At 43.0% G+C, this 16,861-nt stretch overlaps 1 protein-coding gene across 1 annotated transcript; it reads left to right on the top strand.

Annotated features, from left to right (window-relative positions):
* The first annotated feature begins 643 nt into the window (after window positions 1-643).
* crip1 (cysteine-rich protein 1) lies at window positions 644-15,790 on the top strand. The gene is made up of 5 exons (XM_078233657.1): window positions 644-853; window positions 4,725-4,819; window positions 4,920-4,977; window positions 11,821-11,868; window positions 15,308-15,790. Exons 1-4 carry the CDS (start codon window positions 814-816, stop codon window positions 11,859-11,861), a joined length of 234 nt encoding a protein of 77 aa, XP_078089783.1. The 5' UTR covers window positions 644-813; the 3' UTR covers window positions 11,862-11,868; window positions 15,308-15,790.
* Window positions 15,791-16,861: the final 1,071 nt, after the last annotated feature.

The following is a 16,861-nucleotide window of genomic DNA, read 5'->3' as shown; positions in this document are numbered from 1 at the left end:
AAAAGATCCATTTTCTCATTTGTTTTGGCGGAGTTGACCGTAACCTGCAGCTCAGTTTCTGAGTGAATGCACACAAGCATCATCTACACACTGAAGCTCAATGACTGAGGTTGGAGTGACTTTGGTTTCAGATTGAAGGGATGTAGCTTGAACAGTTCCCTGTGTGTTCTGTACATGACCCCCATACATGTGGGTAGTTTGATGGTGAGGTGCAGCATTACAGCAGAGAAGATGGAGAAATGCACAACGACAAAGTGTAAAGCAGACGCTCACTCTCTTGGCAACCACTCCAAGTTGATAGCATTCTTCATTCCTATTCACATGAAATGGAAATGCCTGTCGGCAATGTGAAGACAGTGTTTAATCTGATAAAGAGCTTCCAATATTCTGTTACTATCTGATCTGTTGCCCTGTCTGTACTAATCATTTCCTCCTACTATTTTATCAGTGTCTGGGCACTTTGCAATCTGACCGTAGATTCAACTCTTTTTCAGCTTTAAAATGTGGTTAGAACCTTTGAAAATGATCTGATAAAAATCTGCTCTTCATCGGATTGTTTTCAGGATGCGGCGCTTCCTTTTGAGAGGCTGAATGTGAGTTGGGGCTTTTTCAGTTGGAGATGTGCTCATATCTGTAAATAGCCACACAGAGTAAACGATAGGGTCCGTGCTCAATTCCCTCCGTGTGCAAAACTCCGCCTGCGGAAATATATAAACTGACTTGAGTTAGCGAAGGCTGGAGAGCGCGAGAGAGTCCAGATACGAGCAAGGACTGTGATTTGCAGATATTGGACAAGTGAAGCTCGGATCAAACATGCCCAAGTGTCCCAAGTGTAATAAAGAGGTGTATTTTGGTGAGCAATCTCGTTTTCAACAGAATATTACTTTCTAAAACTTCGAAATGGGTCAACATTATTTTCTTAAGTGTAACTTTATTACTTACTGAGACAAGTTCGCCGTTTAGGGCGCAGGTGCTGTTCTATCTCTCCGAGCGCAGAGATCTGTATATTGCCCTGTTGCAGTTCCAGGAGAGATTGCTGATTTTGGGATGACTAGCTCTGTGGTGTTAATTGATATTTCTTATTTGGTGGATGGGGCGACTCATGTTTCTGAAGAATCAACTTTCTTTTCAGCCTTAAAATACTGTTGGAACCTTAGAAAAGGATCTGATAAGATCTGCTGTTAATCGGGTTGTTTTCAGGAAGTGGCACTTTGTGAGACAGAGCTGCCGCTCTTTTGAGTTGTTTCTGTATAAAGCCAGAGTAAACTGTAGGGCGTTGTAACCGCGCCCTGTAGCCATTCATGTGTAACGAAAGGTAAAATTGTATTTGTGGGTAGGTTTAAAGGATTTATATTAATCTTTTACTCCATTCTTAAAGTTGCAAAGCCAATTCTCAGAGTGGATCAGGCAACTCCATATCCATTCCTTGCTTGCTCTAAAAATCAAATTCCAATTGAATCCAATAGAGGCCTGATCTTAGCCAAAATGAATCAGTTAGCCTTGGTGCTGATATATAGAGGGCACCAGGATTACTCTGAACAAACCCAAACCTAACTGTCTCCATCTGGGTGTGCCCAGACCAGTCCGCTGATTATTGTCAGATACTTTAATCCAACCCAGTCAGGTTGGCATGCTTTGGGAACTTTTACCTCCAACCTCCTCCAGCTCTAAAATCCTCAGATGTCTGCCCCCCAACCCCCCAATTCTGATCCCTTGCTTATCCCCGATTTCAAATGTGTGACCATTTTTGGCTATGCTTTAAGCTGTCTGGGCTCTCAACTCTGCGATTCCATAAACTTTGCCGATGCTTCACCTCGCTTTCCTCCTTTAAGATGCTCTTTAAACCTACGTCTTTGACCAAGCATTTGCCATCCAATCTAATATCTCCTTAAGTCACACAGTTTCAATTTGTGTGATTAGCCTTTTATGAAATACCTTTAAGCATTTTACGATATTGAAGACACTGCGATTACAACTTGTTATTGAGACGGACTCCTGTTATAACCCTACTGGGGCCATTAACACTGAAAGAGGAAATCTGAAAACCCATCAATTATGCCACGAATTTCACATTTTTAAATAAAAACAAATTTTATTGTATATTAAAAGAATTAAACATTATTAATGCAACACTCATAAAAACATGTAAGCTTAAAATTTAGTTCTACTTTTTACTCCCCCACAAGAGTTCTCATATGAAAGCTTTAAAGTCCAGACCAAACCAAATGTGTATCACCACTGGCAAGAATTCACTGATTTCTCTTCAGTGTTCCAGTTATTCACCAAGGTACAAGATTTCAAAAGGTACAAGGCACCTTTCAATTAACTCGTGACTAAATGACCCTCCAATTTATTTATAAACTTTATGACTTTGGATTCCACAGCTCCAGTTCAAGCCACCCCATAACCTTTGGTAGCAATAATAGGAAGACAGATTATTATTTGAATGGGTGAAAATTGAGAGAGGTGGATACTCAGCGACACCTTGGTGTCCTCATGCATCAGTCATTGAAAGTAAAGCACGCAGGTACAACAGGCGGTAAAGAAGGCAAATGGTATGTTGGCCTTCACAACGAAAGAATTTGAGTATAGGAATAGGGATGTTTTACTGCAATTGTATAGGGCGTTGGTGAGGCCGCACCTGGAGTATTGTGTACAGTTTTGGTGTCCTTATCTGAGGAAGGATATTCTTGCAATAGAGGGAGTGCAGTGAAAATTTACCAGGCTGATTCCTGAGATTTCAGGTCTGTTATATATGGAGAGACTAAGTTGGTTAGGATTATATTCATTGGAGTTTAGAAAAGTGAGGGGGGGAATATCTCATAGAAAGTTATAAAATGTTAATAGAGTTAGACAGGGCAGATTCAGAAAGAATGTTCCTGATGGTGGGGGAGTCCAGAACTAGGGGTCATAGTTTGAGGATAACGGGTAAACCTTTTAGGACTGAGGTGAGGAGAAATTTCTTCACTCAGAATGGTAAACCTGTGGAATTTACTACCACAGAAAGTAGTTGAGACCAAAACGTTGTGTGAATGCAAGAAAAAAAAAAAATATAGCTTGCAGCTAAAGGGATCAAGGGATATGGGGGGAAAGTAGGATCAGGATATTGAATTTGATTATCAGCCATGATCAAAATGAGTGGCAGAGTAGGCCCAAAGGGCCGAATGGCCTACTCCTGCTTCTCGTTTCTATGACTTGTGCACAGTGGCTTAAAACATCAGGAAATGATCTCAGTTTCCAAAAACCCACAGCTATGATTTCAAGCTGCAACCAGGCTGATTATTTATGGAACATCAACTGCAACTAGCTGCCTTTCATTGAGAGGATTACTGTAGATTTTTTTTAGCTTCCAGCTAAACAAATTCTCCACCCTTACCAATTTTGTCTTATACTGAGTGCCAGCTTCAATCACAGGTTGTGTCATGGACAGAAGATGTAGCAGTTATTCAAATCATGGTTTTATATAAGTTTGTTGTAATCTTTCCAATTTTCAATAATATGTCCAGAAATTAACCCGCGGTTGGTTTGAAACAGAGGAAAGAGGCCATTCAGCCCTTTAAACCTGTTCTTCAATTCAATGAGATCATGGCTGATCTATGACCTAACTTCATATATCCCACTTTGTCCCATGTGCATGAATACCTTTTGGATAACAAAAATTTATCCACCTCAAATTTAAAATAAATAAACAATTAGTCTGGCATCAACTATCATTTGCAGAAGAGAGTTCTGCCACCCTTTGTGTGTATAAGTGTTTCCTAATTTCGCTTCTGATAGATCTGGTTCTAAATTTTAGATAACTTTTAGACTCCTAGACTCCCCGATGAGTGGAATTAGGCTAGATAGAGAGAAATAATTTATTTCCCATAATAGCTTGAAAACTTTGATCAAATTACCCCTTGTTCTTCTAAATTTCAGGGAATGCAACCCTACATTGTGTAATCTCGCCTCATAATTTAACCTTTGCAATCCAGGTATCATTCTATTAAATCAATACTGCAGTCTCTCCAAGGCTGCCACTGCCCACAGCACTCCAGGTGTGAATGAAGCAGGGCTTTGCACAGTTGAGGTATAACCCACTTAAATTCTCATTCTCTAACCCACCCACCCACTCACCTATCCACCTCACCTTACAATGCACTCATCGTTTCTGCTGCTCAGAAGATTTGGACCATTATTTTCTGTACCTTTTCATGACATTTTAATGATCTACACACCTGGACCTTCAATTCTCTTTGGGCCTCCACTGTTCAATTTTTTTATCATTTAGAAAGTACTCTGTTCTATCCTTTTTAAGTCCAAGGTGGATGACCTCACATTTGCCTACTGTAAAATACATTTGCCATTGTTTTTGCCCATCTATTTAATCTATCCCAATTTCTTGCATTTTTTGCCTTGTTAACCTGTATTGCTTTGTTTAATGATCTATGAATCTATCTCTAGGTCCCTCAGTTTCTCTATCCTATTTAGACTGCATGTAGTCTCCTTATTCTTCCATTCTTCCAAACAAAAGTGTACTGCCTCACATTTGCCCAGATGGAAATTCATGTGTTATTTATATGCCCATTCTCAAGGACAGTGGCCTTTTCAAAGCAAACAGAATCACCCAAATGCTCCCCACCATGTAGCATTTTAAACTTTGTTCAAAATTCTTATTGCAAGGAACTGTTGTCCATCTTGTTGTAAAAGAATTCTTTTGTCACAATGGATTATTTTCTTCCCAGCTGAAAAAGTGACATCCCTGGGAAAGGACTGGCATAAATTCTGCTTGAAATGTGAAAAATGCAACAAAACCTTGGCACCTGGCAATTTCTCTGAAGTAAGCCATCTCTTAATTTGTCTCCTTGTTCCAAAAATGTACTAATTTGTTTCCTTCCCTTTTAAAAAAGAGATGTTGATTTTGTGTCATCTTGTTGCAGCATGACGGAATGCCTTACTGTACCAGACCTTGCTATGGTGCTCTCTTTGGGCCAAAAGGTGAGACATCTATTTCACACATTTGACTGCCTGATCCTTAAAGTTAGTAGGAATAAGTTACTATAATCACATGGGCTAGAATACAAAGGGATGGAAGTCGTGTTTCAGCCATGGATAGACACTATTTGGAGCATTGTGCTGAGTTCTAGTCTTGGAAGGAGTGCAGCGCAGTTTTAACAGAATGGTACTAGATGTTGGAGAGGTCTCTCCTCAAGGCTACGTATTGCTCAAACTTAAGCTACACAAAGGCTCATGAAGCACAGAGTACTGATTTTTAAGACTTGACTTTATTTAACCAAACAATTGAATGGGAGAATGATATGAAGAAGTCCAGCACTCCAGATCAGAGATGTTGGCCACCTGATATCACTCTGCTAATCAAAGCCCTCGCAAGGACAATTATACAGTTACAAAATCATTTCTCCTACCTTCCCGGTAGACATAATCCAATAAACATTAATACAAATCAGTCAATAATCATCCTGTCATTAACTCCAGCCAATAACAATACACACCATGACCTAATGGGATCTCATTTGCTATTAATTACGGACATTACCCTCCTCTTATTGCCTCGTAACATGAGACGCTGGACATGAAACGGGAGGATAGTTCCCACTGAATTAAACCCACGTGACTCTCATCCGACCCTGAGAAATCCCTTATGTCTACTCGCCACCTGCATTATCAACTCGAGTTGTATGACTCTATTCATCAAACTGGCATTGGTAGCCACCTTGTTCCCTACCACTGCTGAGAATATAACTGCTCTCAGTGGAACTATTGTTTCTTAATACCTCTCCGACCAGGGCTTGCTGTATTCTGTCATTCAGTGAAGTTTCACAAAAATCCTAAAACAGACTTCATTCATTTCATAAATTCAAGATACATGTTTTAAAATGAAAAATGCTCTATAGCAACAGCCCTGACTTGCGTTCGCATAGTCCAAGATCATTCACTCTTAAGTCAGTATTGTGTTAGTGTTCCTAAACTTATGATGTGTGTTGTTAGCCTATTCTGGCCCCCTACATAACTAGGCTAAGTAGGTTAAACTTTCAGGACAGACCGATTTGATTAGGCTTGTATTCTACTGTGTATGGAACATTAAGGGGTGACCTAATTAAGGGGTTTGAAATGGTTAAAGGATTTGATAGGGTGGATTGAGGAAATACTATTTCCACTGATCAGAGTGTACAGACTCATCGCAATAAAATTAGAACTTAGAACATAGAACATAGAACATAGAACATTACAGCGCAGAACAGGCCCTTCGGCCCACGATGTTGCACTGACCAGTTAAAAAAAAAAAAAACTGTGACCCTCCAACCTAAACCAATTTCTTTTCGTCCATGAACCTATCTACGGATCTCTTAAACGCCCCCAAACTAGGCGCATTTACTACTGATGCTGGCAGGGCATTCCAATCCCTCACCACCCTCTGGGTAAAGAACCTACCCCTGACATCGGTTCTATAACTACCCCCCCTCAATTTAAAGCCATGCCCCCTCGTGCTGGATTTCTCCATCAGAGGAAAAAGGCTATCACTATCCACCCTATCTAAACCTCTAATCATCTTATATGTTTCAATAAGATCCCCTCTTAGCCGCCGCCTTTCCAGCGAAAACAATCCCAAATCCCTCAGCCTCTCCTCATAGGATCTCCCCTCCATACCAGGCAACATCCTGGTAAACCTCCTCTGCACCCTCTCCAAAGCCTCCACATCCTTCCTGTAATGTGGGGACCAGAACTGCACACAGTACTCCAAGTGCGGCCGCACCAGAGTTGTGTACAGTTGCAACATAACGCTACGACTCCTAAATTCAATCCCCCTACCAATAAACGCCAAGACACCATATGCCTTCTTAACAACCTTATCTACTTGATTCCCAACTTTCAGGGATCTATGCACACATACACCTAGATCCCTCTGCTCCTCCACACTATTCAAAGTCCTCCCGTTAGCCCTATACTCAACACATCTGTTATTCCTACCAAAGTGAATTACCTCACACTTCTCCGCATTAAACTCCATCCGCCACCTCTCGGCCCAACTTTGCAACCTGTCTAAGTCTTCCTGCAAACTACGACACCCTTCCTCACTGTCTACCACACCACCGACTTTGGTGTCATCAGCAAATTTGCTAATCCACCCAACTATACCCTCATCCAGATCATTAATAAATATTACAAACAGCAGTGGCCCCAAAACAGATCCCTGAGGTACACCACTTGTAACCGCACTCCATGATGAATATTTACTATCAACCACCACCCTCTGTTTCCTATCCGCTAGCCAATTCCTGATCCAATTTCCTAGATCACCCCCAATCCCATACATCTGCATTTTCTGCAGAAGCCTACCATGGTGAACCTTATCAAACGCCTTACTAAAATCCATATATACCACGTCCACTGCCTTGCCCCCATCCACCTCCTTGGTCACTTTCTCAAAAAACTCAATAAGGTTAGTAAGGCACGACCTACCTGCCACAAAACCATGCTGACTATCACCTATCAATTCATTACTCTCCAAATAACTATAAATCCTATCCCTTATAATTTTTTCCAACATCTTGCCGACAACAGAAGTGAGACTCACCGGTCTATAATTCCCGGGGAAGTCTCTGTTCCCCTTCTTAAACAATGGGACAACATTCGCTAACCTCCAATCTTCTGGTACTATACCAGAGGCCAACGACGACCTGAAGATCAGAGCCAGAGGCTCTGCAATCACTTCTCTTGCCTCCCAGAGAATCCTTGGATAAATCCCATCCGGACCAGGGGATTTATCTATTTTCAGACCCTCCAGAATATCCTGCACATCCTCCTTATCAACTGTAATACTGTCTATTCTACTCCCTTGCAACCCAGTGTCCTCCTCAGCTATATTCATGTCCCCTTGCGTGAACACCGAAGAGAAATATTGGTTCAATGCTTCACCAATCTCCTCCGGTTCCACACATAACTTCCCTCTGCCATCTATAACTGGCCCTAAACTTGCCCTAACCAACCTTCTGTTCTTGACATACCTATAGAACGCCTTAGGATTCTCTTTAACCCTATCCGCCAAAGTCTTCTCAGGTCTCCTTTTAGCCCTTCTAAGCTCGCTCTTCAACTCCCTCTTAGCCAATCTAAAGCTTTCTAGTGCACTACCCGAGTGCTCACGTCTCATCCGAACATAAGCCTCCTTTTTCTTTTTAACCAACAAAGAAACTTTTTTGGTGCACCACGGTTCCCTAGCCCTACCAATTCCTCCTTGCCTGACAGGGACATACCTATCACAGACTCGCAGTAGCTGCTCCTTGAAAAAACTCCACATGTCGGACGTTCCCAGTCCCTGTAATCTCCTAGTCCAACCTATGTTTCCTAATTCTCTCCTAATAGCCTCATAATTACCCTTCCCCCAGCTAAAACCATTGGCCCGAGGTTCATGCCTATCCCTTTCCATCACTAAGGTGAACGTAACCGAATTGTGGTCACTATCACCAAAATGCACACCAACTTCCAAGTCTAGCACCTGGTCTGGCTCATTTCCCAGCACCAGATCCAATATAGCCTCACCTCTAGTTGGCCTGTCTACATACTGAGTCAAAAAACCTTCCTGCACGCTTTGAACAAAAACTGACCCCTCTAACGAGCTAGAGCTATAACAATTCCAGTCAATATTAGTCAAGTTAAAATCCCCCATAACAATTGCCCTATTACTTTCACTCCTAAGCAGGATTGACTCCGCAATCCTTTCCTCAACCTCTCTAGAACTTTTAGGAGGTCTATAAAAGACTCCCAACAGGGTGACCTCTCCTCTCCTATTTCTAATCTCCGCCCATACTACCTCAACAGATAAGTCCTCATCAAACCTCCTCTCTGACACTGTGATACAATCTCTGACCAATAATGCTACCCCTCCCCCTCTTCTACCTCCTTCCCTACTTCGACTAAAACATTTGAACCCCGGGACCTGCAGCATCCATTCCTGCCCCTGCTCTATCCATGTCTCTGAAATAGCCACAACATCGAAGTCCCAGGTACTGATCCACGCTGCAAGTTCACCCACTTTATTGCGAATACTCCTGGCATTGAAGTATACACATTTCAAACCCTGCTCCACCCCACCTCTGCAATGCCGTGCATTGCAGTCCCCATCCATGCATCCCTCACTTTCAGCCCCACTACTCAGGATCCCTCCCCCCCCCCGAATCAGTTTAAACCTCCCTGCATGGCCTTAGCAAATTTACCCCCCAGGATATTGGTCCCCTTCTGATTAAGGTGTAGACCATCCTTCTCATAGAGGTCACACCTTCCCCAGTACGAGCCCCAATTGCTTAAGTACCTGAACCCCTCCCTCCTGCACCATCCCCTCAGCCATGAATTCAAACCTTCCCTCTCCCTATTCCTCTCTAAACTATCCCGTGGTACAGGCAAGAGTCCAGAGATAACCACTCTGTCAGTCTTGGCCTTTAGTTTCCACCCCAACTCCATAAATCCCTGCCTAATATCCCCTTCCCCTATCCTCCCTATGTCGTGTGTCCCCACATGTACAATAACTTGTGGTTTATCTCCCTCCCCCCTAAGAGTCCTGAATACCCTGTCAGACACATCCCGGACCCCAGCCCCTGGTAGGCAACACACCAACCCTGAGTCCCTACCTTTAGTTCCGACCCTCCTATCTGTCTCCTTAATTGTGGAGTCCCCAATCACAAGGCCCAGTCTTTTACAGCCCCTAACCACCTGAGCTTTCTCACTCGGCTCACCCCCAGAGATCTGCTCTCTATGCTCAGTTGATTCCTCCTCAACTGTAGCCTCCAGCACCGAAAACCTATTATGGAGGGGAACCGCCCCAGGGGATTGTCTTCCCGATTGCTTCTTACCCCTCCTCCTGGCATTGACCCAAGCCTCATTTCTAGGAGTTACTATTTCTCTATAACTCCTATCAACTTCCACCTCCGCCTCCCGAATTATGCGGAGTTCCTCTACCTCCCCCTCCAGCTCCTTTACACGCTCCTCCAGAAGCTGCAATCTAATGCACTTCTTACAACTAAAATCTCCTGAAACACTACTGGATTTCCTCACCACATACATCCCACAGGAGATGCAGCATACTGCCTGAACTGCCATCCCTGAAGCCATTACCAGCAAGAAAAAAAGAAAACAAAAAAAAAAAACTTCCCCACACTTCCCCAACTGTCACTCTCCACTGCAGCCCGAGCAACACTCCCTCACTGAGACACCAACTGTCACACTCTTGGCTGTTAATGCAATGAAATCAGAAAACGTTTTTGCACAAAGCATAGTGGAAATTTGGAACTGTATCCCTCAGAAGATACTGTACAATTTGGATTTCCAAAACTGAGATTGAGGACCGAAAAAATGATCTTTCCCCAATAATCCAAAGGATCAGTCCAGCCAATCATTGTCTAGAATGGAGGAGGTGCTGAATGATAATCCAGTGTTGGGGAGACAATAGTGTAGTGGGATTGGCTCTGGACTAGCAACCTAGAAACCCTGGAAAATGGCCTGCGGACCCGGGTTCAAATCCCACCACAGCAGATGGCAAAATTTGAATTCAATTAAAATCTGGAATCAAAGGTCTAATGATGACCATGAAACCATTGTCAATTGTCGTAAAAATCCATCTGGTTCATTATTGTCCTTCAAGGAAGGAAATCTTCCATCCTTTCCTGGTCTGGCCTACCTGTGACTCCAGATCCACAACAATGTGGATGACTCTTAAATGCCCTCTGAAATGGCTTAGCAAGCCACTCAGTTCAAGGGCAATTAGGAAAATCTCAGCAGGTCTGATAGCATCTGTGGAGAGAGAACAGAGCCAACATTGAGTCTGGGTGACCCTTCATCCAGACTCAAAATGTCGGCTCTATTCTCTTTCCACAGATGCTGTCAGACCTGCTGAGATTTTCCATCATTTTCTGATTTTGTTTCAGATTCCAACATTTCCAGTATTTTGTCTTTATCAAGGTCAATTAGGATTAACATTTAGCAATAAATGCTGGCCCAGCCAGAGAAACCCACATCCCATGAAGGAATAAGAAAACAGGATAACCTTGATTGGCTTCAGGTACAAAAATTAAATAATTCCCCAACTCTCACATCATCTCTCTTCACAATATAAATTTCACCCGTTTCTAAAAATTGATTCCAACAAAGTCCAAAAACAGACAACACTTAAATATAGCGTTGGAAACTCTACCATGGAAGAGAATGTGGAAAGAAGACTCACACTTCTTTAACACATCTTCCAGTTGTCCCAAACCATTCTACAGCCGGTGAAGTACATTTCAAGTGTAGTCATTGTTATAATGTAGGAAACACAACAGCCAATTTACACACAGCAAGATGCCCAAATAGCATTGTAACCAGGTAATTTTTTTTAGTGATGTTGGGTGAGGGATAAATATTGGCTAGGGCACCAAGGGGAAGTTCCCCCAACTCTTCCTTGAGTTAGTGTTACGAGACCATACACTTTGACAGGGCAGATGGGACTTTAGTTTACCATCGCATCCAAAAGACACAGGCAGGAGTTCCCATTATAACAAACGGGCTAAGGGCAGGAAAAATTCATCCTGATCTCAGCAGTGTGACTTAAGCTGATTTTGAACTCATGGTCTTGATCTGCAGTTGGTCCAACAGAAACCATTGGTAGGATTAGCATGCGGCTGAGAACAAATGTTTTACTAGTAAGTGCGAAGATGCTCTGTTTTAAGATGCCACCAGTGACCATATTTGAGCTGTTCACTGAGGTAAATTGAGCAAACTTGGTCAATTCTGGCCTTACTCGCTGATTCTTTGCTTACACTTGTTGCTGACGGCATCTTTCATCTTTTACAGGATTTGGACATGGTGGTACTGAAAGCCATAAATATAAATAAACACAAGGTACAGTATGTGGAGCAATGGTGTTACTCCATATTACATTTCGAATTCTTCTGAGTCCCAGTATTTAATGGGCCTTCTCAATGCATTGCAAAACACCTTTAGAATGGCAAACCCAATGTGCATCTGAATAAACTACAGGGAAACTATGTACTACACTGTAAGGTAATGCTAAACTGTTACAACTGCCTATTACAAGTCTAATACTGGAAAGAACTTGAAGAAAAATCTCAAGGTCTCAGAGAGAGTGCAAGGATGGTACTGGGGTGACTGACTTCCATTACATGCAGAGACTGGGATTCTCCTCCTTAGAACAGAAAAGGTTGAAGGGACATTTATGAGGGGTGTTTAAAGTCCTGAATGGTTTTGATAGAGTGGGAAGAGGGCAACTGTTTTCAATGGCAGGAGAGTCGGTAAGCAGAGGACACAGATTTAAGATAATTTGCAAAAGAATTCAAGGGGAGATGAGGAGATAATTTTCAAAAGAATTCAAGGGGAGATGAGGAGATAATTTTCAAAAGAATTCAAGGGGAGATGAGGAGATAATTTTCAAAAGAACTCAAGGGGAGATGAGGAGAATTTTTATATGCAGAGATTGTTGTGACCTGGAATGGACAGGATGGTGGAGACTTATTCAAGAACAAAGAGAACAAAGAACAATACAGCACAGGAACAGGCCCTTCGGCCCTCCAAGCCTGCGCCGCTCATGTGCCCAACGAGACCATTCGTTTGTATCCCTCTATTCCCAGTCTGTTCATGTGGCTATCTAGATAAGTCTTAAGTGATCCCAGCGTGTCCACCTCAATCACCTTGCTTGGCAGTGCATTCCAGGCCCCCACCACCCTCTGTGTAAAATACGTCCCCCTGAGATCTGTGTTGAACCTTGCCCCCCTCATCTTGAATCCGTGACGCCTTGTGTTCGTCACCTCCGATCTGGAAAAAAGCTTCCCACTGTTCACCCTATCTATGCCCTTCATAATTTTATACACCTCTATTAGGTCGCCCCTCATCCTCCGTCTTTCCAGGGAGAACAACCCCAGTTTACCCAATCTCTCCTCATAGCTAAGACCTAAGATACCAGGCAACATCCTGGTAAACATTCTCTGTACTCTCTCCAAAGCCTCCACGTACTTCTGGAAGTGTGGCGACCAGAACTGGACGCAGTATTCCAAATGTGGCCTAACCATCGTTCTATACAGCTGCAACATCATATGCCAACTTTTATATTCTATGCCCCGTGCAATGAAGGCAAGCATGCCACTTGCCTTCTTGACCAACCTCTCCACCTGTGCTTTCACCTTTAAGGATCTGTGGACTTGTATACCCAGGTCCCTCTGTGTGTCTATACTCCTGATGGTTCTGCCATTTATTGTACAGCTCCCCCTTACATTAGATCTACCGAAATGCATCACTTCGCATTTATCTGGATTAAATTCCATCTGCCATTTCTCCGCCCAATGTTCCAGCCTATCAATATCCTGCTGTATTCTCTGACAATGTTCATCACTATCCGCAACTCTAGCAATCTTTGTGTCGTCCGCAAACTTACTGATCACACCAGCTACATCTTCCTCCTTTAAAAGACAATGGACTAAATGCTTGAAGAGAAATGAAAAATTACAAGACTGGGGGAAAGAGGAGAGAGAAGCCGGATAGGGTTTTCAAAGAGCTGATAGTCAGGAGGGGCGACCTCCTTCTGGAAGATTCCTGTGTCACAGTAGCACTGAATGTGCTGATATCTAAATGTTGGACTCTAATCACGCCTGATCTTCTGACTAAGGCCAGCCAAGATCTATGTAGCACAGACGGGGCCCACAATTAGGGGAAGCTCAGTGAAAGGTACGTATGCCACACCCCTCTTTTAAGTTTAAAGTTTTTAAAGTTTATTTATTAGTGTCACAAGTAGGCTTACATTAACACTGCAATGAAGTTACTGTGAAAATCCCCTAGTCGCCATACTCGGGTTCGGGTACACTGAGGGAGAATTTAGTATGGCCAATACACCTAACCAGCCTTTCTTTCGGACTGTGGGAGGAAACCGGAGCACCCGGAGGAAACCCACGCAGTCACGAGGAGAACGTGCAGACTCCGCACAGACAGTAAGCTATGCCAGGAATTGAACGCGGTTCCCTGGCTCTGTGGGGCAGCAGTGCTAACCACTGTCCCACTGTGCCAGTTTTAAAACCCCAGCTGCTGTAAACCAGGTAAATTTAACAGTCCAGCCAGGTTTAAAGATCGTGACAAGCCAGGAAGAAGGTAAGTATAAAAGATAAGTGCGGGGTCAGGAATCAGGCTAGAGGTGGGGAGGGTTAGGTCAGGTCTGGGGTAGGAGGAAGGTCGATTCAGGGTAGGGGGGGGTTTGGTGGGAGTCTGGCATTGGCGGGAGTTGCACATTGGCCTGAAGTTCTGGGTAACTACCACTGTAAGAGTCAGAACCATCCAAAGTTTACGATTTAAATCACATTTTCAGACTGTTCCCATTGCAGGGCAATTGTCTATTTCAGTTGAAACTTCCCAATCAGTTGCCATGCAATCCTTACCTGGGAACTTTTGTTTGGGGGGGGGGGGGGGGCGGGGGGATTCTCATGTGCATCTTTGAGGTACCCCCAGGTACATTGCCTTGGAACTCGCTTGTTACAGCTCATTGAGGTGATCAAGAGGTCATCATGTCTGCATGTAAGTCTAAGGATACCCAGTGTCACTGACACAATACCCTGGAACCTCAGAACAGCACTGTGGAAGCGCCTTCACCATGTGGACCGCAGAGATTCACAGAGAAAGCTCATTCTTCTTTTCTCGAGGGCAGCTACGGTGGGCAATTACTATCAGTCTTGCCCACAGCATACACATTCCCAGAATAAACAAACAGAGATTATATGATTTCAACATATTTGGATGAAGGAATGTAAACTATTCTCTGTCTATCTTTAAATCAGCATTTATGTGAGATGTATCTTTAAATTGGTAATTTGGGGTGATGTCTGGAAGTACTTCCACACACATAGTGGAAATTTGGAACAAAGTCCCTCACAAAAAGTTTGTTACGACTGCAGGTAATTGAAAATTTCAGTACTGATTTTGACAGGTATCTCTAAGGGAAAGGTACTAAGGCTTTAGAACCATGCGCTTAGCAGAGCCATGATCTAATTGAATAGTGGAACAAGTTCGAAGGGATTAATGGTCTTCTGTTCCTACATTTTTGTATAATACAATATTAATGTACATTGATCGATTGATGACATACAAAGGGACATTAGTGGGAGGGACCAATCTGCATTCCTGACACCACATTACAAAGGTGCATGTCCTAGCTCAGCAAGTGTCACAGCCCTAATGTCAGACACCACATGGAAAAGTGGTCATTATTTCCAATGTTCCATCAATAAATTGCAGAGATCAGATGATGATCTATTGAATATAACCAGAGTCTTCTCCTTTCTAGATTTTGAGTTTGCAATGACTGACATCCAGAGAAGGGGCCACAAGATTGGAAAATGGAAGCAGAGAAAAGCCTGTTTATGAATTACCAGCCCGGTATAACTGGCTCCTACTATATGGCATTGTGTGTGTACACTGGTGTGTAATCCAGCCTTCTCGCATCCCACTTCAAAGTTTTAGAATGTTTGTTGTACAGAGTGAACAACCTGTCACAATATTAATAAATGATTCCTTTAAAATTAGCAACAGTGTCTGATAAAGACTCTTGGGGGTTGAATTTCCATGTGGGGAAGATGGGAGGGGGATAATCTCCCAGAGGGCCAGGAAAGGGCAGTGTTATCAGTTACGTCAGTGTTTCTCCTTGATCTTCAGGAACTATCTCTGCACATCACAGTTGGCTATCATTGTGGCTCCACTTGTTTCAAAGTCAGTCTGTAATAAATTTGTAAGTTCTTTTCATCTAAAAATTAAAGAATGTTGTATCTTGGAGCTATGCAGAGATGACACTGTTTTCTATGTCGAATAAGTTTTATTCACAGTACTTCAGATCCAACATGGCTTCATTTAGAACATAAGAACGTGAGAACTAGGAGCAGGAGTAGGCCATCTGGCTCCTCGAGCCTGCTCCGCCATTCAATAAGATCCTGGCTAATCTTTTTGTGGACTCCGCTCCACTTACCCGCCCGCTCACCATAACCCTTAATTCCTTTACTGTTCAAAAATTTATCTATCCTTGCCTTAAAAACATTCAATGAGGTAGCCTCAACTGCTTCACTGGGCAGGGAATTCCACAGATTCACAACCCTTTGTGTGAAGAAGTTCCTCCTCAACTCAGTCCTAAATCTGCTTCCCCTTATTTTGAGGCTATGCCCCCTAGTTCTAGTTTCACCCGCCAGTGGAAACAACTTCCCTGCTTCTATCTTATCTATTCCCTTCATAATCTTATATGTTTCTATAAGATCTCCCCTCATTCTTCTGAATTCCAATGAGTATAGCCCCAATCTACTCAGTGTCTCCTCATAAGCCAACCCTCTCAACTCCGGAATCAACCTAGTGAATTTCCTCTGCACCCCCACCAGTGCCAGTATATCCTTTCTCAAGTAAGGAGACCAAAACTGTACACAGTACTCCAGGTGTGGCCTCACCAGCACCTTATACAGCTGCAACATAATCTCACTGTTTTTAAACTCCATCCCTCTAGCAATGAAGGACAAAATTCCATTTGCCTTCTTAATTACCTGCTGCACCTGCAAACCAACTTCTTGAGATTCCTGCACAAGGACACCCAGGTCCCTCTGCACAGCAGCATGCTGCAATTTTTTACCATTTAAATAATAGTCCATTTTGCTGTTATTCCTACCATTTGATGACCTCACATTTACCAACATTGTACTCCATCTGCCAGACCCTCGCCCACTCACTTAGATTTTCTATATCCCTTTGCAGACTTTCAGCGTCCTCTGCACACTTTGCTCTTCCACCCATCTTAGTGTCATCTGCGAATTTTGACACACTACACTTGGTCCCCAACTCCAAATCATCTCTGTAAATCATAAAC

This window comes from Mustelus asterias, chromosome 18, assembly GCF_964213995.1.
Source record: "Mustelus asterias chromosome 18, sMusAst1.hap1.1, whole genome shotgun sequence".
Taxonomy (NCBI): domain Eukaryota; kingdom Metazoa; phylum Chordata; class Chondrichthyes; order Carcharhiniformes; family Triakidae; genus Mustelus; species Mustelus asterias.
The sequence above is the reverse complement of the archived record's forward strand: the minus strand, read 5'-3'. Positions and strand labels throughout refer to the sequence as shown.